Here is a 27,376-nt window from a genome sequence, read left to right as displayed (position 1 = left end):
TCTATACGTTTTCTAAAATATTTAGATAAATATATATTTGGTCCCTTTGTGGCAGATATTCACATGCTTGTGAATGGGATTGGAGTCAAAGTTTGATGAAAGCTGATTGTCTACTTTCAAGCTAACTGGACCCTCCAGTGTCACTGAATTCCATCCAGAACCACAACCATCAAAGCTAGCCAGGCAGACTGGTTCTCTATGCCCTTCCCTGATGAGAAAAGTGAGTTATCCTGATGCCCACTGCCAGTTTTATGTGATTTTATTGCCTAGTATCAGCATAGTACAAATGTTCAATAAATATATCTTCACCATCATCATCATCATTACTCTAAAGATACTGATATACTTCCTTTAAAAACATCCAGAATCTGACATGTTTTTAGAAATAGCTATCCTCATCCTTGAAGAGTATCTGATTCAGAGAAACGACCAAAAGTATCTTTAAACTGAGCCTGATGACTAGTTAATCCAGCTGGGTGACACATTAAAAGGACTCTATGCCCTTGAAAGGACTCTATGCCCTTGATTAATGTGTTGTTATGGTCATTTGAAAACTACAAATAGTATTATGGTCCCACCCAGTTAAATTCTAGGTTAGCTCTAGGTTTTTCACTTCCTTTTCAGAATGTGAGATTGAAATATACACTAGCTTCATATGAATTGGCGTGCATGTCCTTGTTTACTTATCTGAGAAGAGTATGCTCTTAGAGGAAAGTCCCTTCATTTCCCTACAGTTCTCTTAAGGACCACACCTTCTCTTGCCACCCTCCCTCCCTCAGATCTTCTATTTGGGTGATAGAATTTTGATTTTTATGTTGGTACTATCCTAATGAAGTAATTGAGTAAGGAATGATGAAAATTTTCAATACATTCTTATTTTAAAAAGGAATTACTTTGATATTGTCATCACTCAGGATTCAACAGCATGCAGCACAAACAGAAACTACAAAAGAAAGAAAAAAGAACTAGAGAGGTGGCTGCATTTATTCCAAATAACTGGCTCTATTGGGCTCTTAAACTGTGAGTGGTTTTATAACACATAGAAAAGGAAATAGACATGCTGGTATGCACTGAGGAACAAAATAAATAAGAACATTTTATAAAAGTAATGCAAGTGAAACGGTGACAAATACAAAATTATACGCCATCTCTGCTGATGTGGCTTACAATGAAACATAAGACAAAAGGAATGAAGTGCCTTACAAATCCAACACCCCAAGAAGAAAGTGTTTATGACTTAGGAACACAATAAGTAAACTGTATGTCTGGCCCAGCCAGAATCCTTATTTGGCCTTCATACAAACAAGGAATATTGTACAATCAAACATGTGCAAAAAGGCAACAGAAGGAGCTCCATCGGAGAGTCTGTTATTTCAGTCTTGATGAAGGGCAAAGTAAAGATTTTCCTATTATTGATCCAGATAAATTGCCAGGTAAATGGCAAAGAGGGGAAGAAGACTCTGGGACCTCCTGGGAGAGTGTGGGACTCTCGAAGCCTCTGGGGAGAAATGTCTTAGGAGGCCTCTGCAGTGATGAGAGCTGGCGGGATCCAGGGTTCAGACACAGCCAATTCGGGCACAGAAGTGGGTCTGGGGCAGCCAGCAGTCAAGGTACACTGCTGGGATTTCCAAATGGGACGTGGAATTTTGCAAGTGTAGCATCGAAGTCAAGTTTATACTCCAAAGAAAATAAGGCATCAAGAAAAAAGTTCCTTCCAGACATGATTCTGTTGTACAGAGTACATCTAATGACTAGATTGGTTCAGTGGGGCTCACACTGAGCAAAGGCAAGAGAAACCAAATCCAAACACAGTCATAGACACATAGTAAATGCTGGTTGTCTAAATATAGAGTATATACTTAGCATATATCCTCCTTTTGGTGGGCAGTCAGAACATGCTGACCACCCACTGAAAGTGCCCCTCCTCTTGGCAGCATTTCCAGCCTTTTCCCCTCATGCCATTACTACCCACCAACATCTTATGTTCTGACACTGCACTAAAATGTAGTGATGATCTCTCCATTAGATTTTCAGCCCCTCGAGAGCAGGTTTTCAGTCTTGCCCATCTCTGTAGATGAGCATTTACTAACTGGTTGATGAGGCAATGAATTGCTTACAGCAAAATTCACCCGTCAACTATTCTAAAAGGCCAGTGCATGACAGTCGTGGAAACCTGAGGTATGCTATGTAATGGCTTTGACAAGCTACTTTATCTCTCTGCTCCCTCAGCTGTAAAATGGGTATACTAATAGTGCTTGCCACAACAAGGTTGCTATAACAGAGATTAAATGCGATTATGCATGCAGGGTTCTGCAGAGTTGGTAAAGTTATCATTTAACTGGAACAGATATTGTAACAGACAATGGGCTCTGAGAATAAGAGTATTCAAGTCACGCAAAGGATCATGGGTTAAGTGAGGTGAGAGCCCATACAAGCTACTGGTTTGTTCTCTATGCTTCCTGTTTGTGTGGACAGTTACATTGGATGCCAAGTACTTGGCAATCACTATACTTTTTACTGGATGCAAGCAATTCATGAAGCAGCAAGTGTAGTTAGGTGAAAAATTTTAACCTTTACCAAAATACATCTTCGAAAGAAATTCACCAGTACACTCCCATGACAAGACTTAACATAAATATAAATAATTCAGACTTAAATATGTTGTAACTTTGAGACTTCTAGTCATGCAGAAGACAAATCGAGGCACTGAGTTGAGATGAAAGGGCACTTCTGCGGAACTGACTGCTAAATCAGGGATTCTCAATCCATTTTCCTAGGATGAGTGATGAACAATTTGCATGAAGGCTCATCAATCAGAAGTCTCTGGTTCACCCTCCCAGAGTTTGTCCTTAGGGCACAGAAGCCCCTTGCAGACAGCTTGGACAGTGTGAAAAACAATTAAATTGAAATGTCCCTTCTCTCTGTACCATGCACTGATGAGCCTCCCAATTACTTAAATGTAGCAAGGTTCCATTTTCATGCTTTGGATTTCTAAGTACTACGTCATCTGCAGGCTGCTGGCCCATTCTTTCCTCTTGTCACACTCAGCTCGGATGGTTGAGAAGCCCTGCTTTACGATCAGAAGTTCCAGTGCTGGATTACATATCAAATTTTGTACCTGAGAAGTGATAAAACTATATTAATTTCATGGGAAGGGGTGTCTGGGGAAAAAAACTTACAAAAACAACTGAGAAACATACCTGCTAGATGATATAGTAAGTTTGCGACAAGGGGAAGAGAGAGAATATATTCCTGCCCAATTACCATTGCATGATAAAAGGTGACCAACTGTCCATTTTCCCAGGACTCTTCTGGTTTTAAAATCGAAAGTCCCTTGTCCTGAGAAACTGTGAGGTCCTGGGAAAATCAGGGTGGTTGGTCACCCTAGGAGGAACCAAATATTTACTACACATTAACAAGACAAATGAGTGCCGTGTGACACATAAAGAAACCAACCTGAGCTTGTCCAAGTTAATTAAACTACTTTAAACAAGGGCTCATTGTAAAGTTTGGTTTCTAAATATATTAAAATTTGTTTTAAATCTTAATATAACTTTCCTCTTGGGTCAACCGGGTGGGTGAGAATCTTCCTATCATCTATAAATATAGACATTTGTGGCAAAATAGACTTAAGCATATGGGTTGAGAATAAGGTTCCACAGTCAGGCTAGTGGGCCCCAAAACCTGATTTATCTCATTTACCAGCTGTGTGTAAATAAACATAATCTTCCTGATCTTCTGCCTAGACTACTAAAAATAGGGATAATTCTAATATTTGCCTTTTTTATTTTTTTTTGGCGGGGAGGGGACCAAATGAGATACTTCACATGAAGCGGTTATCACAGCACCTGGCATACAGCTACTGTGGACCATATTCTGAGGTACTTTATTATCCACTTTTAATGCCAATGTATTTATATATTTATTTTCCATCCACATATGTCAACTTGGTCCCTTGTTGCAGGGAGATGTTGGCATGTGGAGAAATGGAAGCTTCTGCCCCCTCGCCCGCATACCCCTACACACAATACTGCTCACGGCTCTTTACTTTCCAAGGGCCTTCCCTAATCTCCTCAGACTGCGGAAGGAGTTCTTATATTATAGTTGTAAGACAAAGTGGAGCCAGCACGTTCAACAACACTACTCCTTTAAAGGAGGGGAGAGTACCATTGATGGCTTTGCCTTGTGATTGCTTTAACTTTTACTTCCTTGTCCTTCAATTTCCTGATCCCTTCTGCTATTCTTAGCATTTTGTTTCTTTGCGTTCATATCTTGGATGTCACAGTTTTCCACATCCTTCATTTTCACTTGAGGATAAAAAAAAAACATTATTTCTATACAGTACAACTCTTACTTGAGAAAAATAAATCATTTTTATTTCTGCTGCACAGAAATAAATCACCCACCCAGTGATTCAGATTTAAATTCCAGGTTCCTAATCTCTAGGACGTCTGGTGACCTTCCTTATTCCATGGGTTCCAACTTGAAATTAAATATTAATTCAGTAGTTTTGGTCACATGATTTTGTTCCTAGATTTTCTTTAGGTGTATTTATTTTTTATTTTCTACTCTTTCTTCATAGATGGACCATATTCTGAGGTAATTTCTTATCCATTGGCTTTTTTTCTTAATGCCAACCAATTCTTTTTCATAGAGAAATATTCAAAATGCAAGTTGACAACACTTATTTCCTTGTAAATCACCTCCACCTCAGGATCTTACTGTCATTGAAAGTTGGTCCTTAAATTCTGGCTAAATGTCCCAGTTCTGTTAAGAATCTGTTCTTTGGAAACAGCAGACTACTATACCCTTAATTACATACCACTTTCCCAGATCCACTCAAAGGGTTGTGGGGAATTTTTCAACAACTATTGGAATTCCCTTCCATTTTCTACTTCCCTATTTGACATCCGAAAATCTTATATGCAGACAATCACTGGATCCCTTGGTACTCTTCTCAAAGTATTAGGGAAATGTTTACTCTGAATCATCTTAAAATGGGAGGTAATTATTTGAACATATTCATCTTCCTAGATTTTAATTGTTCCCATGATTTAATAGAGAAATAAACACATGTCAACTATTTCCAAAACTATGCAACACCTTCCACCAGAGTCTTACAAAATACTTTGTGGTAAATATGTCACAGCTTTTCAGAAAGAGCTATTTTTTATTGCTTAGGATGCCCAGAAACCAGCTCAATATAGTGGTGCAAACAATGCAAGACTCAAATTAAACTGAAATAGACATGTTAGCTCTTTCTTTTTTGTAAGTCTGTAGTTATTTGGACAATGGTGAGAAACTCTATGACACTGGGCCTCTTTCAATCTCCAAACACATCCTTTCTCCTACTCTGAATCCCTGCATACCTGATCTTCCCCCAGTAATCCCACACAGCTCCACTACAAGTGCTATTGAAGAGTGGAACATCTTTGTGCTATTTCACAAAGATAAACCAGCTTATCCTGTGACCATGACCCAGCCTCACCCCTCAGAAATGCTACTACTGCCATTCACTGCCCACCCTCCAATACGGGTGATGCTGCAGAAGAGCAAAGTGAGGACTGGAGAAAGGGGTGGCACACAGGTGTACGTGGTGGCACAGCCACTTTGCATAATTGAAAGTTGGCCCTGGAAGGGAAGGTTTATAGGAGGGCAGAGTATTATAAATCAGAGTTTCCAGTGTGGGCACTGCTGGCACTCTGGGTAGGATGGTTCTCTGTTACATGGGACTGTCCTGCACATGGCAAAACCTTTAGCCTCCCTGGTCCTGCTACTGAATGCCACTGTGAGAGCAAATACACTCTCATACATTTCCACACATCCCTGTAGACCACAGCAATAAATGAAATACCGTGTCTTTTTAGATAGAAGACTGCCAGCCAGCACTACACCAAGGACCAACAGGACGGCTCCAAGAATCACCCAGTGAGTCCTCTTTTCTAAAAATACTTTAGGTGGTTCTGAAAAACAAAACAAAAAGAAAACTGTCTAAAGATAAAATGTTGATGGGAGGAGGTCAGGAGAATAGTCATCCTTGAGGTTTCATTTAATTTACCTTTAGGTTAATTTTTTAAAATGCCAAAAGTTCCTGGCCAGTGAGTGTCTATAATGCTGATACTTCTGGAAAGAAAATGGGAGCAACATGGAAAAGTGGAAGAAGCACAGGCTTTGGATGGATGGACCTGGGTTTGAATTCTGCTGCCACTCACTAGTTTCGAGATCTTGGGAAAATTCCTTAAGCACTCCAAGCCTACAAAATGGAAATGATATGGGGTGTGGATGTAGCTCAGTGGTTGAGCACCTGCTTCCTATGTACAAGGTCCTGGGTTCGATGCCCAGTAACTCCTTCAAAAAAAATGGAAATGGTAATAAATGTATTATAACTAATGAAGTGCTTAGAGTAGGACCACAGGGAGTGGCCACTCAATACTAAATTGAACCTTGATTACTTCACTTCCCCTTGCACTCTTTAAAGCAGAAGCTAGCAGCCTATACTGTACATGGCAAAGATGGTCCACAGTGGAACAGGGTGGCCAACTGGCTCAGCTAACAACTTCCTATCTCCCCACTTTGGTGGTACTGATTGGGGACCAGTGTTCATTATTCTTTCTTTCTCTGCATTTGGAACATCTCTAGACATATAGTTATTGGTACCTCTGACCAGCCTCTCTGTCTGGGGCCCTATGGAGGAAGGAAATGGGTCCTGTGACACACAGATGCTCAGAGACCACCAACTCCTACCTCTCCCCAGTCCCTCCTTGATTCAACTGTGAACTGAGATCCATGACTCCTTCCCACCTACCTCAAGCTTTACAGCCACAGTAGCAGCCAGCCTTTGTCTAGAAGCCTACAAAAGCCTGTTTATATCTAATTTATTTTGAGTCTCAAAACAACTTTGAGTTAGGTATATCAGGTATGAAAGAAATCCCAAATTTCAGATGAGGAAACAGACTTAGAGCAGCTAAGTAGATTATTTTAAGTCACACTGCAAGTTAAGTGATCATAAAACAGCCTTCGATTAGGAGGAACTCGCTGATACAGCTCCTGCTGAAGGCCAATCTGGAACTTTAGGACTCAATAAATAAAAGTATCTCTTTAGCATCCTTAACGTTTTTACTCTACTGTTCATAGGACCAGCCTGGACGGTCTTTTCCTATTGGTTGGCTTTTCTACCCAATGTTTTAGTTGTTTTCTCTGTACTACCCAGAGCTTTTCTGTCAACATCTATTGGGAGAGGAGGTAGTAGGAAGCACTTCCCCCCAGAACACCTCTGGGTTTACATTAAACATCACACCCATCCATCTCACCTTCTTAAAGGTATGAGCTTCTCATCCAACTCTGTCCCTATCCCACCCACTTCTGTAGGGTAGTGAAATAAAAAAATTTTTAAAAACTAGATTTGGGCAGTTAAAAGTCTCAAATCATTTTCAAACATTATTGCTCATTTTATCCCTACAAAACCCTTGCCTAATAAGTAATAACCCTTTAAGGAAGTGAAGCACACAGAAGTCTAATAATTTGCCCACAACATTGTACCCTATGTATTAAGCAGATGGTCTTGAGCTACCCTGGAGAAGGCAGGTAGGAAGAAAGGCTCTCTCTTGTTTGGAATAAGAAGGAAAAGTACATTTCATTTGGTTCATGCCATAGAAGCCCTGGAAAGAAAGGGGCAGCTCTTTTGTGCTAGGATTTCTGAAACATGACCTTGTTGAGTATTTCTCTCAGGTGCTCCCCCAGCGCTCAGGTTTATGCTAGAAGAGCATTTCCCACACAGTACTGGGATGGCTTATTTTCTTATGTTTTCCTGGAGAGTGTGAACTGTGTCTTATACTTCTATGAGCCCCCTACTCCAAGGCCTAAGACAGTGCCTGGCACAGAGGCCATATTCAATAAATACTGGCTGAATGTTTATTAAATAGCAATATGATCCGGATGAAGGAAAGTGAGCAAACAGGATGCATTTTGCAAATACGGTGTTATTCCTTCATTCATTCAACAAATGTTGAATGCCTATGATGAGCGGGCATCATGTGAGGCTGGGGTACAGTGCTAGGGACATTTTAAATGAGGCTTTCAGAATGTTACCTGGGATGACCAACTCAGCTGTGTTGTTTTCCTTGAACTCTGATGTCTGAAAAGTGCAGTGGAAAATCTCGTTAGCTGTTGTGTTAATTCTCAGTGTGCTGGTCACATTGAAGAGCTTCTGATTCCGCTTGGAATCAGTGGTGATGGTCTTGCCACTCAGGATTTGGTGGTCACTGCTTGTCCAGATGACTTCAGCGTTAGGGTAGCCCTCAGCCTCACATGTTAGTTCATGTTCCGAGGTGACTGGATCCACAGAAATTCTTTGGCTGATTTTGCGGTAGGGGGCTAGGTCACAAGCAAAGAGAAGTCAGGGTTTTCACTTAACACCAGACAGGCAGCTGCTGTTACCAGGAAGAACATCAATCCAGATCAGATCCCAAAGAAATAAGCTTAATATTTAGATGTCTTAACAGTGGTGAGCTCCTGCTCGCTCTGTCTCACGCCTTTATTCAAATTTAGGCCGAGTTTTGGCTTAAAGGAATAGCTATATAGCTATAAAAATCATGTTGGTATTTTTACTGGGCTCAAACTAAATGTACAGATTAACTTAAAGATAACTGTCATCTTTAAACCAGTAGTTCTCTCCAACTATAAACTATGTCTCTTCATTTATTCGTCTTTGTATGTTTTTCAATGAAGTTTTATTGTTTTAAACAGGGCCAATTCATTTCTTTTAAAATTTATTCTTGGATACTTTCCTTTTGTTCTTGTAAAGGTTTCTTTGTAAACATGAACCTCTCCAGCTGGCAAGGACAGTTTTCTTTGATTTTATTTAATAAACAAAAAGAAAAAAATCTCATTTTGATGTACCATTTACTTTTTCAACTTGTGAAAGTACATACTATGTCATTTTTTAAAACTGACACTTGTGCTTGGATGATACTTTTTATTTTTTTATTTTTTAAAGATTTATTTATTTATTTAATTCCCCCCCCCTCCCCTGGTTGTCTGTTCTTGGTGTCTATTTGCTGCGTCTTGTTTCTTTGTCCGCTTCTGTTGTCGTCAGCGGCAGGGGAAGTGTGGGCGGCGCCATTCCTGGGCAGGCTGCTCCCTCCTTCGCACTGGGCGGCTCTCCTTACGGGCGCACTCCTTGCGCGTGGGGCTCCCCACGCGGGGGTCACCCTTGCGTGGCACGGCACTCCTTGCGCGCATCAGCACTGCGCATGGCCAGCTCCACACGGGTCAAGGAGGCCCGGGATTTGAACCGCGGACCTCCCATATGGTAGACGGACGCCCTAACCACTGGGCCAAAGTCCGTTTCCCGGATGATACTTTTTAAAATTTAAATGTTTTAAATTTTAGAATGGTTTTAGATTTATATAAATTTGCAAAGTAGTGCAGAACTCTCTTATATCCCTTATTCAGTTTCCCCTATTTTTCAAATCTTATATTAACATGCTATATTTGTTATACTAAGGAGCCAATATTAGTACATTACCAGTAACTAAACTCTATACTTAGGCGATTTCACTAGTTTTTCCCTAATGTTCTTTTTCTGTCACAAGATCCCATCCAATACACCACATTATGATACTTATTTTTTAAACTTCTTAATACTGACTATTTTAATACATCATTTAAATTACAAGGAAAAAATAAAAATATATAAAAAATAAATTTTGATGGTACTCAAGAAAAGTTTGATATATTTTAGATTATTGGTTATTCTTGTAGATTGTTTAGTGCATTGATACAGCATAAGATCTTTATTCCTGTTAATTTGCTACAAATACATTGTCATGTTTTTATTCTGTTGGTATAATCTTTATTTTACTTCTATTTCTTTAGTGTAACCACTAATGGTTCACTAGAGCCTTAACTCTCCATTCCCTTGCCAAAGACATAACAAAGGATATAAAATAAGATAAATTTTATATGATATAGTCATAGAGATTTAATACAAAACAGCCAAGATCAAACAAAACTGAAATAAGTGATGATGTGGTATTTAGCACTTTTAAATCAATGAAATCACCAAAGGAAGCCTTGGAAATCAACGTAATTACTATTTCAAAATACACAAATAATGTTTTTTAGTGAGTAATGGAGTCGTCGCTCTTGAATCTGTCAAGTTTAAGAACCCTTTAAAGAACTAATCTTTTCAAAGGTGTACTGGGGTGATGGCTGCACAACTGTGTGATGAAAGTGAGAGCCACTGAGTATACACTTTGGATAGAATGTATAAGACATGGGACTGTATAACATGGTGAACCATGTGGTGGAAGATGGACTGTGGTTACACATATGGGGTCTAATTTGCATAGCTTAATTTCTGGGCTATTAAATTTTCAATAAATTCTCATGCTATGAGACGGATGAAACTTTGATGGCATCATGTTGAATGAAATAAGCCAGAGACAAAAAGACAAATACTGTATAATCTCTCTTACATGAAATACCTAGAATAGGCAAATTCACTGAGATAGACAGTGGATTATAGGTTGTCAGGGGTCAGAAGGATGAGGGGAAGGAAGAGTTATTGCTTAATGGTTGTAGAATTTGATGTGCTACCATCACCAATATCCATTATCCAAACTTTTAGAAAAATCACATCACATCTGTTTGATGTGATAAAAAAAAGTTTGGGTAATGGGCATTGGTGATGGTAGCACAATATTGTGAATAAAATTAACACCACTGACTTATATACTTAAAAGTGGTTAAAATGGGGAAATTCTGAGTTGTATTTGTTACTACAATAAAAAGTTTAAAAACAATTTTCAAGGTTAAAATCATCATTAATATGAAGGGGAATATGTTTGCCTTTTTACCCTTCTATTGTGATTTTTAATAGAAGAATACTTAAGAAGAAAGTTGTTTCATATCTAGGAACATGTATAAATATGTTACATGTTATCTAAGGGGCCAGTGAATAAGTGTATTCATTCTGCAAGAATTAATTAAATATTCACCACATTAGTATCCTAAGTACGGTACATGCATTGGGCTGTTTGGGAAAAAATACTAAGAACTTCCATATGTCCGCATTTTTATCTTAATTAGGAAAGGATTTAAAGCTTTACTGATTGACACTGGGCCTCACTTGGGTGCTAGATGAGGGTCCTATGGGAAGAAGGGAGTTTTACAACACTGACTTGCTTTGGCCTTATCATGGATTTTCAGATTTGCTTACCTAATCTGAGCGAAACTAACCCTCAAAAAACTAATAGAGTTTCCTACAAAGACTTAAGAGAAACTAATAATTCAATCACAAATCAAAAGGAAATGGCAGAAGAGATACTTTTCAGCAGATATGTTATGAGGTAAAAACAATAAGAGCTTAATTGGGCCTGACAAGGTGGTGGTTTAATAAACTCAAAATTATTGAGACCATCCATGTTTGTTAATGATGAAATTCACCCTCAAGTTTATTTTGCCCTGAAATATTAGCTAATGGTAGTGAAGCATCAAAAATTGCAAGACATAAAAAATATTGTTTATTAAATTTGTTCTCATCCTTTAAAATGTCTGTTTTTGTATATTTTTAGAATATAAAATATACTAAGTTAAATCACATGAAATTGCTGATAGTTACCTTCTTTTGGCCTTCAAAAGTAGGAATTTCATACAATAACCCTAAATATTAGTATAAGGTATATTCTTTTTTTTTTTTAAGATTTTTTAAAAATTTATTTTTCTCTCCCCCTGCCGCCCCAGTTGTCTATTTTGTGTCCATTTGCTATGTGTTCTTCTGTGTCCGCTTTTATTCTGGTCAGTGGCACCAGGAATCTGTGTCTCTTTGTTGCATCATCTTACTATGTCAGCTCTCCGTGTGTGTGGTGCCACTACTAAGCAGGCTGCACTTTTTTTCACACATGGTGGCTCTCCTTGAGGGGTGCTCTCCTTGCGTGTGGGGCTCCCCTACATGGGGGACACCCCTGAGTGGCACGGCACTCCTTCGCGCATCAGTGCTGCGCATGGGCCAGCTCACCACATGGGTCAGGAGGCCCGGGTTTGAACCATGGACCTCCCATGTGGTAGGCGGATGCTCTATCCGTTGACCAACTCCGCTTCCCAAGGTATATTCTTTATAACTATGTATACACATATACATTCATTCATACATACATACACACATATATAAATTTGTTTTACTGGTAGAGAATGGGTAATCGAAAATGCTTGCAGACACCTGGTTTACTAGATTCAGAACACTGTGCTAATGCTAGTGAATCAAGACCAAGAAAAGCTCACAGGAGTCCTGAAGTCAATACAGAACTCGATTACACATTGTGGAAGTGTAAATGGCAGTAATACCTGGTTATTAGGGTACAAATTTCAGAGCCAGATTGCCTGGGTTTAAAATCTGGTTTTGGGAAACGGGCTTGGCCCAGTGGTTAGGGCATCCGTCTACCACATGGAAGGTCTGTGGTTCAAACCCCGGGCCTCCTTGACCCGTGTGGAGCTGGCCCCCGAGCAGTGCTGATGCGCGCAAGGAGTGCCGAGCCACGGAGGGGCGTCCCCGCGCTGGGGAGCCCCACGCGCAAGGAGTGCACCCCATAAGGAGAGCCGCCCAGCGCGAAAGAAAGTTCAGCCTGCCCAGGAATGGCGCCTCCCACACGGAGAACTGACACAACAAGATGACACAACAAAAAGAACACAGATTCCCTTGCCGCTGACAATAACAGAAGTGGACAAAGAAAACGCAGCAAATAGAGAACAGACAACTGGAGCGGCAGGCTGAAGGGGAGAGAAATAAAATAAATCTTTTAAAAAAATCTGGTTTTACCACTAACTAGGTGGGTGAATTTGGTCAAATTACTTAACTTCTCTGGGTCTCAATTTCCTCATCCATAAAATAGGAAGAATAGCACCGCATTTCATCAAAACTAAGATGCCATCTATTGGAAGACGCTTTCAGATTTCAGAGATAGTAAAATGCGAAAAATATGGAACTTAGACCTGATGAATCAGCTACCTCATAGGGTATTTTGGGTATTAAATGAATGAATGTAAGCAAAGCGCTTAGCTTAGGTCAGGGTGTAGCATATAAGAAATGTTACGTATTAATTACTACTACTACAATGGTGACTACAACTATTCTAGCTCCTCCACTTCCTCTCTCACTACTACCTCAGAAAAGTACTCTCGGGGTATTCTGTAGAAGGTGCTGACAGTTCCTTATGAACAGTCTTGGAAACGAGTTTTCATACAGACGCTATAACATCATATGCAAATCTGTTCGTGTTTCAGAATTTTCAGGCTAGTCCTATTTTAAAAAATACTCCATTCATTCACAAATATTTTGTGTACCCCTAAAACATTACTATAGTGGTATATGCCAGGCCCTGTGGACACAGAAACTAATAAAAGGACCAAAATGTCTGCTCTTCTGGAGTTTATATTCTAGTAGGAGGAGGTAGACAATAAACAAAATACATAGGCACAGTTCTATGAAACATTACATGATATATTAGTTGATGGAGACATTTAAACAGGGCTGGAGAATTTGGGGCAGAGACCTGGAGCAGGGGCACTTGTCCTCCTATATCAGGAGTCCTGGGTTTGGTTCCTGGTGCCTCCTGAAGAAACAAGACGAACAGAAGCAGCAAGTACAAACAACAAGGGGGTGGGGAGAAATAAATAAAATAAATCTTAAAAAAAAAAAAGTTTACTATGCAATGCTCCATTCTTTCAGATGCCTAATCCTATTTAAGGTCCTGAAAGTATTAAAGGGCATTTCATTTTCCCTGATAGTAGGCACAGTAATTAAGGAAAAACAATGTTCTCAACTGAATGTCAGATACCCAAGAGTATGGTATTTAATCTAACAAAAAAGAAAGGTGCAATAACATCCAAAGTGATGATCATAATTGAGTTTATCCAGAACTAACCCTTTCATATTTTAGTTTTGAAATTCTTCACCTTTTAAAATCTCATGGTGAGTAAATGCCTTCTGGGGCAGCTGTGTTACCACACATTTGCAGTGATGGGAAGAGAAGTCCCACAGCATTACTGTGAAATCATTTGCATATAAGGGTGACTCAGGGGCTCTACTTTCTAGCCACTAAGTTTTCACTGCGCTGAAGCACTGCCACCAGTGACCTTGGACTGTTCTCAAGGCAGAAGGTTCAGACTCTTTGTCCCCAATTCCCAAAACTACTGTATGCAAACGACAAGAAGTCAGATTGGAACTAGAATATCAATTTAGTAATTTATATACAAAATGGAATGGTCAAACAAATCAGATCCTCAAACATGGTTGGCCATCTGCTCTGCCCCACTGGAGACCCCTCCCTGAAAAAACCATCGGTGCCCAAAGAGTTCCTGTTGCATCGAACCATAGCAAAAGGAACTGCAGATACACAAGGCACATTAAGAAGCCCTGATGACCTCAAAGAACACTCTTCCCCACTGCAGGAAGCGCTGTCTCACTCCCTGCACACTCCCTGTGGGCTAATGAGGGACCTTATTCTCTGGAAGGAGAAACTTACACTCTTATGCTTCTTCTCCTGACAGTCAGGCTTATGCTCTTTCCCCCATCCTAGATCCAGCAAGACTGGCTGTTCATGGGGTTACATGGCCTGATGATTTCTTTAGTGCCTTGGAACATAGTGGGTATCTGTTATTTACTGATGTACTGAAAGAAAAGTAAAAAATATAAATCACCCTTTCGTGAATATCTCTGTTCTAAAGAAGTGCATGATAAAATATAATGAAAACTAAATCTACTTTACAAGACAAGTGACATAGTCTTGACCACAGTACCATACAGTATCAATTGAGTAAGAACCAGACTTAGTAATTTACCATAGAACAGATTCTTTTCCCCTAATTTCTACATAATTTTGTTTTGGGGGTTAGAATCCCTTTATTATAAACGCAAACTTCTTCTACTTATATTATTAACTACCTTCAGATTGACGGTAGTAGTCTAGGGGACATGATTTAATTGCAGTCAAATAAAAGAGGTCATAATGTAAACAAAAGAAGCAGACAGATTATCTCAAAACTAGGAGTAGGGAAGGCATATTTCAGTTCAAAATCAGAGCATAATTTGGACAGATTATGGAAGGGGCATCCCACCAGCAGGGGTGGCATTGTGAGTGGTATGTGCGCACAAGGCGGGTGTGTATCCTTTGGGGATTTCTATTCTTTGTGGGAAGTTAGATTAGATGCTCATGCTTGGGGCCCTTTCACCTATCAATTCTATGAATCTTAATAGTGAAAACAGAGGTGGTAAGCTCAGGTGTTTTCCTTTACTTAGCTGGTGGTAACCCAAAACCTTGAACCCAAGTGCTCTGATGATATATTTATGGCTCAGAATTGACACAGTTCCTCTTCAACTCTCCAAGAAGCATTGGTATAGATTTTCAAGATGAATGCATGCCAAGTGAGCATAGCTTGTACCATCTCTGAGAAAGAATGGATTCCTCTGTACTTAATTGGGATTACTTTTACCTTCATAGATTGACTTTCAAGCCTTTCTGAATGTGAACCTCACAATGTGGTTTGTTTTCAGTACACGTTTTTGATTGTGACATAGAGAGGTTCAAAGGAAGAGAAATCCTGGAAGACTTAGGAAAAAAATCACAGCAGATGAATTAAAAATTTTCTGGAAGGAAACACAAATAGTGGGTTGCTATCTTTGGGCAGCATGAGAGAGAGTATAAATGGGAGGAGGGGAACTTTAAATTTCATTTTATTTCCTTCCTTGGTATCTGAATTATGTGCAAGTACATGTATTGCTCTTATTATAATACAAAAGTAAAGACTAGGACTTATTTTTAGGAAAACTGAAAGTATATGGAGTGCAGTTCTGTCATATTTGGCTTTGGATCACCAGTGACTATCAAATAGGAAGCATTCAAGAAATACTCACTGGTGAATGTGTGAATGAATGAGTGAACAGACCGCTGCTATTCTGCCAGAAAGTGAGGCTAGATTTCCAAGAATGAAAAGTTCTCGATAAGTGGAACATATTTTTAATAAAGGTCAGGTCTCTTTATCTATAAATAATTCTTACCATTGACTTTCAAAGTAATCCGCTTATAGTCAGCACCACCATAGCTGATCATGCAGCAGTAAACCCCCGCATCCTGCATTTTGACATCTGTGATCTGAAGAGCCGCCGTTCCCAGGTAGAGCCTGTCCTTCAGCAGCTGGGCCCTCTGGCTATAGCTGCTATGCTGAACTGTTGGGTCTTCTTTCCCATGCACAAACTGAATAATTTTCTTATCTTCCTTTTCCCAGTAGACAATTAATGTAACCAGGTCTAACGGATTTTCTACTGGGAATTTGCATTCCATTGTCACATTGCTGCCATATTCTACCTCATATAGGTACTTGGACACTGTGATACTAAATGCTGGAAAGAAAGAAAATCAATATTCAGGAGATAGAAAACTCCTCAAAAAATTTACAAAATGAGTGTACAGTTTATAACCACTTTAGTCATTTATGTGATAATTACATTTTAAAGACTTATTTCTCTAAAATATATGTTGCATTCAGTGAGTTTGAATCATGTTTTGGAAGGCTATTTCTTATCCACGAGGTAGGATAATATAATTAGTTACACAAGTTGTCCCACAGTTCTTAGATATACATTATTTTTAAATGATGATGGGGTTTTACAGTATTAAATGATGATGGGATTTTGTAACCAGGGAGACTTTGCTTCACGTAGACAACCACAGACTGGTAGCTATTTGCTGTCTACATACATAAAGTGAATGGTAGATTCCCATAGCCCTCCCCTTTTACTGCCCTAGTCTCTTGATCAGTTCCCTGGCCAGAGACATGTGGGTAAAGAGATTTAGGGATGGCCTTAGGATGATGCCAGTAATGTTCCTTAAAAAACAACAACAACAGCACCAGCAAACAATTCCTGTAATTAGGGGGAGGGCATTACCCTGGTACCTTTCATGAACACTAAAATTCTTATATAGATTTTTATACTTATTAGGAAAAGAAGGCCATAGAGCAGTATAAACAGAATGATCCTACCTTTCTTTAAGTATGCAAGTAAACAAACAAACAAACAAACAACAAAAAGTATAAACATAGATGGTTTCCCCAGCTATTTTCAGTGATTATCCCAGGTAATAGATAATGGATTAATTTTGTTTCTTTCAGTTTGTCTATTTTCCCTGTACCTTTGTATAAAGACATGGATGACTTGTTTATGAGATTAAAAAATTGAATGTTCTTTCTATAAAAATATTTAAAATGATTATTTTACTTTTTAACTCATGGTTAAAATATAGAACCTAATGACAAGATTTGGTGTCTTACCATTTAACAAATGACAGTAGGCCATGAATGCAAAGACATTAAATATCTTCATTTTTCTTTAATGACCTAATTGTGAAAAACACAAAAAGAAGACTGATATACTCTATAATTCAACACCCGGACAGTATAGAGCTTGGCAGTTCTAAATAAAATAGACTTCTAATAACTAGCCAATTACTGATTTGTAAATGTGGAAATATAGCAGGGAATTTGGAAGTTCAATATTTTTGTTTATAGTCCAGAGTCATATAAATCCAAGTGAAGAAAAGTTACTATAAGATGAGAATTTTTAATCTTAGTTACAAGCCCTGAAAACAAATTGTAAAGTCAAAAGAAGCCAAAAAGAAAATATTGCACTAAAATTCTTTCAACTATTCCATGTCTTTTTCTGCAGTATAACAAATGTAGAAATCCAGTCCTGCCCTATACAAAAATCCAAAGCAAACAGATCCTGACTTGAATTTCTCCCTGCTTTCAATGCTATTTGCCCCTAGCAACTGAATACCTGCCTTTTGACTATTCAAGCCTTCCACTTCCCTGTTCCAACTTCACCACTTCTCCCTCAGGGGCCTATCCATCAAAATCTCTTCTGCCTCTCACATATTCCACATTATAAATCCTATTACCTCAATAAATTTGATCCCCTAGTAGGAAAAAAGAAACAGTATGATTTGACCAATTCATACTAAGATGTGAATGACTCACAGCCACTCTTCCGAAAGTCTATGCCTAGACCTATATCATAATTTTGTCATCTTTCTTAATACTCTTCAGATGCCATCATTCAGCAATTATTGTGTCAGGCACTATATTAAGCACCAAGGCTACAGGGTGAACAGGAAAGAAAAGTCACTTATCTTTGGAAGCATATATTCAAGTAGGTAAGGAAGTTAAGATTTGTATCATATTTCAGCCAATCTACTTATTTCCTAACATATTTTCTCTTTCTTGTGTTATGCATTTATTTATACACTTTTAGAAGAAAGTCAGTTTTCCCTCTGAGTGGCTCTCTGACCTCTGTATGCATTAAAAAAACCTCACAAATGGTCCATAAATCAATGCTACACATACATAAGACAGTACATTAATGCCCTTAATATAGGCATACCTCGGAAATACTGCAGGTTCAGTTCCAGTCCACTGCAACAAAGCAAATATTGCAATAAAGCAAGTCACACAATTTTTTTTGATTTCCCAGTGTCTAAGTATGCCACAGGACTGCTGATGCAAAGTACCAGAAATGAGTTGGATTTTATAATGGGAATTTTATTTAGGTAAAAGCTTATAATTCTGAGGCCATGAAATGTCCAAATCAAGGCATCATCAGGGATGCTTTCTTACCAAAGTCAGCTGCTGGTGGTCCTGCCACATGGCAAAGCAGGACGGCCTTTGATCTCTGCAGAGTCCCTACCATCCCCTCCAGAATCTACTGTCTCCCAGGGCTCAAGGTGGGTGACCAAGCATGGCGCTTGACTCTTTATGGGCCTCCTCTCTTAGTCCCGACTGCTCTGCTTTCTTCCTGAGTTCAGCTGTGCGCTCTCAGGCATATGGCTGGTCTCTTCAGCCTTGAGCTACTCCGTGGGCCCAGCCTCTTGGAAGCTTCACGTTTAAGCTTTGGCTGCTGAAGAACCTTGAGTCCTCTCCCACATGGCAGAATAAAAAATGGCAGAACTCCCTTTTCCTGTTTCTCTCTCTCTCTCTCACTCTCTCTCTCTCTGTATCTCCCCTTATATAAGACCCAGCAAGAAGGCGGAGACCCAATCTGAGTCATGTCTCAATGACATAGTCCAAAAAAAGGGTCTCTCACACACAGGAATGGATTAGCTCAAAAACATAATCCTTTTCTTTTGGGATTCATAAAGAATTTCAAACTATCACACCCAGTGTATATAAGTTATGATCATGCTATATTGTAGTCTATTATGTGTGCAGTACCATTATGTCTAAGAAAACAATGTATATACCTTAAATAAAAAGTAATTTATTGCTGATAAATGCTAATCATTATCTGACCTTCAGCAAGTCATAATCTTTTGGTGGTGGAGGGTCATGCCATGATGTTGACAATCAGGGTGGTGGTTGCTGAATTTGGGATGACTGTGGCAATTTCTTGAAATAACACAACAATGATGTTTGCCACATTGAATGACTCTTCCTTTCATGAAAGATTTCAGTGTAGCATGTGATGCTGTTTGATAGCATTTTATCTACAGTAGAACTTCTTTGAAAACTGGAGTTAGTTCTCTCAAACCCCGCCTCTGCTTTATTAACTAAGTTTATGTAATATTCCAAATCATTCATTATTATTTCAACAGTGTTCACAGTATCTTCACCAGGAATAGAGTCCATCTCAAGAAACCACTTTTCCGCTCATCCATAAGAAACAACTCTTCATTGTTAAAGCTTAGCGTGAGATTGCAGCAATTCAGTCAAATCTTCAGGCTCCACTTCCACTTCTTATTCTCTTGTTATTTCCACATCTGCCGCTACTTCCTCAACTAAAGTCTTGAACTCCTCAAAGTCATCCATGAGGGTTGGAATCAATGTCTTCCAAACTCTTGTGAATGTTGATATTTTGACCTCCTCCCACAAATCATGAATGTTCTTAATGGCCTCTAGAATGGTGAATCCTTTCCAGGTTTTCAATTCACTTTGCCGAGTTCCATCAGAGGTATCACTATCTATGGCAGCTAGAGACTTACAAAATGTATTTCTTAAATAATAAGACTTGAAAGTCAAAATGACTCCTTGATCCATGGGCTGCAAAATGGATGCTGAGTTAGCAAGCATGGAAATAACATTAATTTCATTGCACATCTCCATCAGAGCTCTTGTGTGACCAGGTGCATTGTCAATGAGCAGTAATATTTTGAAAGGAAACTTTTTTTTCTGAGCAGTATGTCTGAACAGTGGGCTTAAAATAGTCAGTAAACCATGTTCTGAACTGTCATCCAGGCTTCATTGTTCCATTTATAGAATACAGGCAGTGTAGATTTAGGATAATTCTTAAGGATTCAGAATGGTAAATGAGCATTGGCTTCAACATTCAGTCACCAGCTGCATTACTCCCTAACAAGGGAGTCAGTCTGTCCTCTGAAGCTTTCAAGCAAGGCATGACTTCTCCTCTATAGCTATGAGAGTTCTAGATGGCATCTTCTTCCAATAGGAGACAGTTTCTTCTATATTGAAAATCATTATTAAATGTAGCCACCTTTATCAATTATTTTAGCTAGATCTTCTGGATAACTTGCTGCAGTTTCTACTTCAGTACCTGCTGCTTCACCTTGTGCTTTGATGTTATGGGAATGGCTTCTTTCTTAAACCATATGAACCAACCTCTGCTAGCTCCAAACTTTTCTTCTGTAGCTTCCTCACCTCCCTCAGCCTTCTCAGAATGAAAAAAGTTAGGGTCTTGATCTGTCTGGCTTAAGGGAATGTCGAGGCTGGTTTGATCTTCTATCCAGACCTCTAAAACTTTCTCCATATTGGTAATAAGGCTGTTTGGCTTTCTTATCAATCATGAGTTCACTGGAGTAGCAGTTTTAATTTCCTTCAGGAACTTTTCCTTTGCATCCACAATTAGGCCAACTGATTAGCACAAGAGGCCTATCCAGTTCACTGTCTTATACAGGTATGGCTTGTGGCACCACAAAATGATTTCAATAGTAACATCAAAGATAACAGATCACAGATCACCAAAACAGATTTAATGATAATGGAAAAGTTTGAAATGTTGCAAGAATTACCAAAATGTGACAGAGAGACATATAGTCAGCATATTTTGTTGGAAAAGTGGTGCTGATAGACTTGCTCAATGTAGGATTGCTACAAACCTTGAATTAAAAAAAAAAAAGCAATAAAGCAAAGTGCAATAAAACAAGGTATGTCTTGTTATAAATAGCTCCTAAAAATCAATAAGAAAATGATATATACAACTTAATGGACAATGATAAAAAGGCATTAACATATAGTCCAGAGACATGTAAACATAGGAAAGGATGCAGAATCTCATCAAGAAAAAAGTATAAACTTAAGACATGAAATACCATTTTTAACACACTAGCTGGACCAAGGTGATAAAGATTCTTAATATTTAGTGTTTGAGAAAATATGGAAAACTGGACTTTCTTACCTACTGATGGCAGGTATGTGGAGTTGTGCAACCTTCTGGAGGGAAATTTGGCAACATCTATTAAAATTTTAAATGCATATGCCATATGACTTTGCAATCATGCTTCTAGAAATCTATCCTACAAAAACCATACACACACAAAAATATATGTAAAGGGATGGCATTGTTAGTAATAGCCCAAAACAAGGAATACCTTAGTTAGCCTAAATGGTTAAATAAAGTTTGAAATAGTCATACAATGTAACACTATTAGGTACTGAATTAAATACATCTATATGTATTGATTTTGCAAAGATATAAAAAATAAGTTGCAGAAAACTATACCTAGTAGGAATCCAGTTTTGTTTAAAAAAAATCTCTGTGCATGTGTGTGTTTAGACATAGGAAATGTCTAAAAAAAACCAAGTTGTTGACAATCATTGTCCCTAGGGGTGGAACTAGAGGGAGAATTCACAGATTTTCACCTCTTTATAGCTTTGAAAAGGAAGGAAGGAAGGAAAGAAGAAAAGAACATAAAGAGATGAAATTGTGAATATGTTAATTTTGGTATTTTCCTGTGTTCAAATTTTTCTCTGATTAATATGTTTTACTTTTATTATCAGCAAAAAAGATAAAGAAAACTTAATCATTTCATCTTGTCAAGCTGCAGAATGTTTGGCAGGCAGAATGGTATAGTGGTAGGAACTCAAGAACTGGAATTCCAATATTTGTGGAAAAATTGGAACCCTCATACTTGGTTGGTAGGGATGTAAAATGGTACAATCACTGTGGAAAACAGTTAAACAAAGAATTGCAATATGACCAGCCATTCTATTCCCTAGGTGTATATGCAAGAGAACTGAAAACATATGTTCACACAAAAATTTGTACATGAATGTTGTACATGAATAAAGTTCTAAAGCAGCATTATTCATAATAGCCAAAAGTTGGAAAAAACTCAAATGTCCATCAAGTGACAAATGGGTAAACAAAATCCAATATAGGGAAGCGGACTTGGCCCAATGGATTGGGAGTCCGCCTACCACATGGGAGGTCCGCGGTTCAAACCCCGGCCTCCTTGACCCATGTGGAGCTGGCCCATGCGCAGTGCTTATGCCATGCAGGGGTGTCCCCGGAGAAGGGGAGCCCCACATGCAAGGAGTGTGCCCCGTAAGGAGAGCCACCCAGTGCGAAAGAAATTGCAGCCTGCCCAAAAATAGCACCACACACACGGAGAGCAGACACAACAAGATGACGCAACAAAAAGAAACACAGATTCCCGGTACTGCTGATAAGGATAGGAGCGGTCACAGAACAACACATAGCTAATGAACACAAAGAGCAGACAACTGGGGGGGTGAGGAGGAGTGGAGAGAAATAAATAAAAAAATAAATCTTTAAAAATAAAATACAAGAAGCTATTTTTAAAAATGCAGTATATACAAACAATGGAGTATTAGATATAAAAAGGAACAAAGTACTGATATATGCCACAACATGGATGAATCTTAAAAACATTATAAGTGAAAAAAGCAAGACACAAAAGGCCACATATAAGATTCTATATATAATGTATGTCCAGAACATGTAAATCCACAGAGTCAGAAAGGAGATTAGTAGTCGCCAGGGACTAAGGGAAGGGAATGGGGAGCTTCCAATCACTAGGTACCAGATTGTTTCTAATTTCAAAAACATTGTAAGTTTTTGCACCTTCAGCAAACATTTGTTAAGTGCCTCCTGTGTGCCAGGCCCTGAATTAGGCCCTGAGGATAGATTTTTTTCCCCAAGTGGAACTGCTGATCAAGGACAAAGAACATTTTCTTGATTTTTTAAAAAATTGACAACAGTTATATTGTATCTTCACCCAGCACTGGATATTATTTAAATTTTTATTTAAATTTGATTATTAAAATATATAACTTGAGTTTTGCATGGGCTTATTTATTGTTCTCCTTTTGTGACTTATCTGATCATTTTTGGCCTATTTATCTCACTGGGTTCTTACCAACTTGTAAGAACCTTTCATATTAAAAGACATATATGATATGACACCCAAGCACAAGAAACGAAATTCTAAAAATAGCTAAATTAGACATCAAAAAAATTCTTGTGCATCAAAGGACATTATCAAGAGACTGAAAAGACAATCCACAGAATGGGAGAAATTATTTGCAAATCATATATCTGATAAAGGTCTAATATCTAGAATAAATAACGAACTCTTACAACTCAACACAAAAAGACAGGTAACCTAATTAAAAAATGGACAAAGGACTTGAACAGACATTTTTCCAAAGAAGATATCCAAATGGCCAACAAGCACTTGAAAAGATGCTCAACATAATTAGGCATTAAGGAAACGCAACTCAAAATCACAATGGGATACCACTCTACAACCTCTAGGTGGGCCGTAATTTTTTTTTATTTAAAGTGAAAATAACAAGTGAGGATGTTGAGAAATTGGAATTCTCATACTTTGCTGACAGGAATGAAAAATGGTAGTTGTGCTTGGAAAAGTTTGGCAAGTCCTCAAAAAGTTAAATATAGAATTACCATATGACCCAGTAATTCCACTCCTAGGTAGATGACTCCAAGAGTTGAAAACAGGTATTCAAAAAAGTATGTACATGGATGTTCATAGCAGCATATTTCACAATAGCCAAGAGGCAGAAACAACTCAAATGTCCATCAAAAGATGAAAAGATGAACAAAGTATGGTACAACTATATAATGGAATATTTATTCAGTCATAAAAAGGAATGAAGTACTGAAACATACTGCATGTTATGTGAACTTTATCTCAATTTTAAAAAAAGACATGTGAAAGGGTAAAATAATATGAGCCATCTTTTTCTTGCTCATGTTAGATACATAATTCTTATTTCTCCATCCTTTCCATCTTCCTTATAACAGGGAATAGGGAAGGCAGACAGGCCTGTGAGGACACAGTTGTTGGAATGGGGCTGAAGCAGCATTCTGTTTGTACTTTTCTTGGGCCAGAGTTGATTTCAACCACAATTATAAAATACTAACTTGACATTATAAATACAAGTATACTTAGTGAGCAGAAGAAAACTTAAAGATAGTCCTTAACTCCAAGCAAAGAAGTGCTGAATAAAACAAAGGGAACACTAAGCCAGCTCATGGATTACAATTAATTTTGCCAACATTTATGGCCTACTCTGGTGGAATTCCTATCCTTTAATGATTTGGTTGAAAATTTTAGGGGAAATAAAGGCTTATTGGATGGTGATGGATTGATTCAGATATTTCCCTAATTCCTTCCTCTAAGTCTCCAACCCTTTAGAGTACAACAGAGGAAACAGTGGGAAGATAGAAACCATGTGAGTAATAAACACAGTCTAGGACCTCTAACTCCCACATCAGAGCAGCAGTTCTAAGAGAGAGGCACTCATATTTCCGACTTCATTTGAGAAAACATGACCATGCGTATGAATTTCCAAACAGGAACGAAGACATTTGAAGAGCAATGAAATATAAACTCGGGAAGAAATAATTGCTGGCTCAATATGGGGAAGGAGGTTTGTCCCTGGGGGAAACCCAACATAACACCAAGGAACAGACACTACTTCTCCATCTCCCAAGGTGGGGGAGGGGAAGAAGAGACAGAACCCAATGAAAGCAGGAACAAGGAGGGTCTTAATATCTACTGATTTGAGCTTTCCTTTGATTTTTACCTAATGTATATGAACGGTGATTTGATTTTCAACACAGAATTTCTTAGGGTTTGACATCTTTTCTACAAATGAAAGGAAAGCCCATGCCATTAACAGATCAAGAGAACTGTCTTGACTCTACTAAATCTTGTGCCCATGCTCCTTCCCCTCAGCCACACTGAGACACTGTAGTACATTTTCCAGGTTTGGTTTCAATTTCCCAAAGTTATTTCCGTGGCTTCCTTGAAAATGACTAATTTTTTTCTTAAGAATATCACAGTTCTTGCTCAACAGTTTTGGCAACTCTCACTGAGAAGTGGCACAAACTTTCCTGGAGGCAATTTTCAACTTGAGAAAAAGAAGGCTTTTAAAATATTCAAACTCTTTGACTAAGTAGTTAGACCTCTAAAAGTGTATCTGGAGGAAATAATTGGCTATGCGGCCAGAAGTTTATATGCAATGATGCTCAGTGAACAGCTAACTGTAACACTGTAAATAATCTTTAGGTCTAGCAATAGGGGATTAATTTCATTTGATTACCCAACACAATGTAATACAGGAACTTTTAAAAAATCACATTTAGGAAGGCTATTTAATCACACAGAAAGCATCTACAGTACATTTTTTTTAGGTGAGAGAAAGCAAGATGACACGATGATGCCTGTTTTATAAGACACACCTGAACTGAGCTTTGACACAGGCCAAGCTCCATGTATCTAGGAAATATTTTAACGTTCTTTTTCCTAGGCTGTTCCCTACCCCCTTCAGGACTCCTTGTGATCCTCAGAGAGGATACAGCAAAGACTGGGGTTCAAGAATCCTGGATCTAGGGGCAGGAAAGGACCTCATAAGATGCTCTCTATCAAAGGGCAATGTTTCTTTCTAGACCCCAGGTAGAGTGATGTCAGGTCTGATAACCTACTTAGAATTCTACTGCTAGTGCGCCGCTAAGGGTGGACTAGTCCCAGCTGTCCTGACTTCCAGCTCCCTCGAGACCCGTCACCGCAGGGCCATTTTCCATGAATACACAGAAACATTACAAGATTGACATTAAGTAAACGGAATCCCGCTTGGCAGAAGGCCACGTGTATTGCCTGTGCTTAACCCCACAGGTAAATGGCTCTACTGCCCCCTATCCCCCCAAGCCACCTCCCTTCCCCTTCCCCCGCCCCAAAGGAAGGCTCCATAGGCCCCCTCCTCCATTTTCAAAGCGCCGATCGACCGCGAGACCCCGAGGAGCGGACCCCGAGACCCCCGCGGTGCGCGAGGCGTGGCGCAGCCCTTCCCTACCTGCGCGGCGGCGCGGCGGCGCGTCTGCAGCTCCGCTCCGGGTGCGGCCCGCCCACCTGCCCGCCCACCTGCCCGCCCACCTGCCCGCAGAGCTCCAGAACGTGGTCGTGCCTGTTCTGGGGAGCTAGCGTTCAGCTGAGGAAGGCAGCGGTTGCAGCATCCTTTAAGCTTTAAATACAACCGAAAGTGAAACAGACAAATCCGGTTTTCCTGTAAACCAGTCTTTTACCAAAAATTCAGGGATCAAAACACATCCGTTTTTACTCCAGAAAGCAGGTGTGTGTGTGTAATAGGAAATATGTTAAGTGATGGATTTTGAGACTTCCTCAAAGTTCCTCGACATAATGACACTTAAATTGCTTTGTCATTGAAAGAATTTGATGAGTTCGGATCCAGGTTGTGGAAGCACATTCCAGGTGACGGTTGCGAAAGCCCTTCTGATAACTTCTAGATCTGTGGATGCGCCCACCGTCAAACAGAGGTTCTTGGCATAATGTACTTAACCACTTCTCATTGTTGGACTTAGGTGCTTCCATCTAGTTTTTCCTCCCTTCTTCCTCTCTACTTACTTTCATCCCTCCCTCCTTCATTTTCTCCTTTCTCTCTCCCTCCCTTCCTTTCTTAAATCCCTGAATTGAACTCTTCATTGTTGCCTTTTCTGCTTATTCATTTCAGCTGCAATTTAAAATACTGTATAATGAATTGGCTCAGTTATGACCTTTACTTCTCAATTAAGAATTCTCATGTCCCCAGAATATCACTGATATTTTTTAAACTAGGAAAATACTGAGGATATTATTTCCTTTAAGTTCTGGTAGGGAGTGTGAAATTCTCTTTGACCCTAACAAAATTGTAATAGACCTTGGAGATTCAGCTCAAAGGCTCCCTATTTCAAATCTATTTTCTGAGGTAGCGTTGTAGAGTAGAGCAGTGTTTTCCTTACTTTAGTGTCCGTGGTCTATAGTAAAACATA

At 39.0% G+C, this 27,376-nt stretch overlaps 1 protein-coding gene across 4 annotated transcripts; it reads right to left on the bottom strand.

Annotated features, from left to right (window-relative positions):
- Positions 1-963: 963 nt before the first annotated feature.
- Positions 964-26,549, bottom strand: CD274 (CD274 molecule). 4 transcript variants are annotated; one of them, XM_023588445.3, is made up of 6 exons: positions 26,404-26,540; positions 17,326-17,391; positions 16,055-16,396; positions 8,089-8,373; positions 5,855-5,963; positions 964-3,118 (listed from the first exon to the last, which is right to left on the bottom strand). In XM_023588445.3, the coding sequence occupies exons 2-6, from the start codon at positions 17,375-17,377 to the stop codon at positions 3,106-3,108; spliced, it is 801 nt and encodes a 266-aa protein (XP_023444213.1). In that variant the 5' UTR covers positions 17,378-17,391; positions 26,404-26,540; the 3' UTR covers positions 964-3,105. The 4 variants fall into 4 exon arrangements, with proteins under 4 accessions (XP_023444213.1, XP_071072820.1, XP_058157809.1 ...); XM_058301826.2 differs by lacking the exon at positions 964-3,118 and adding an exon at positions 4,181-4,307 and having other exon boundaries at positions 26,404-26,479; XM_071216719.1 differs by lacking the exon at positions 17,326-17,391 and having other exon boundaries at positions 26,404-26,549.
- Positions 26,550-27,376: the final 827 nt, after the last annotated feature.

The sequence above is a fragment of the Dasypus novemcinctus genome, chromosome 8, assembly GCF_030445035.2.
Source record: "Dasypus novemcinctus isolate mDasNov1 chromosome 8, mDasNov1.1.hap2, whole genome shotgun sequence".
NCBI classification, from domain to species: domain Eukaryota; kingdom Metazoa; phylum Chordata; class Mammalia; order Cingulata; family Dasypodidae; genus Dasypus; species Dasypus novemcinctus.
Note: the sequence above shows the minus strand (reverse complement) of the source record. Positions and strands in the feature narration are given on the sequence as shown.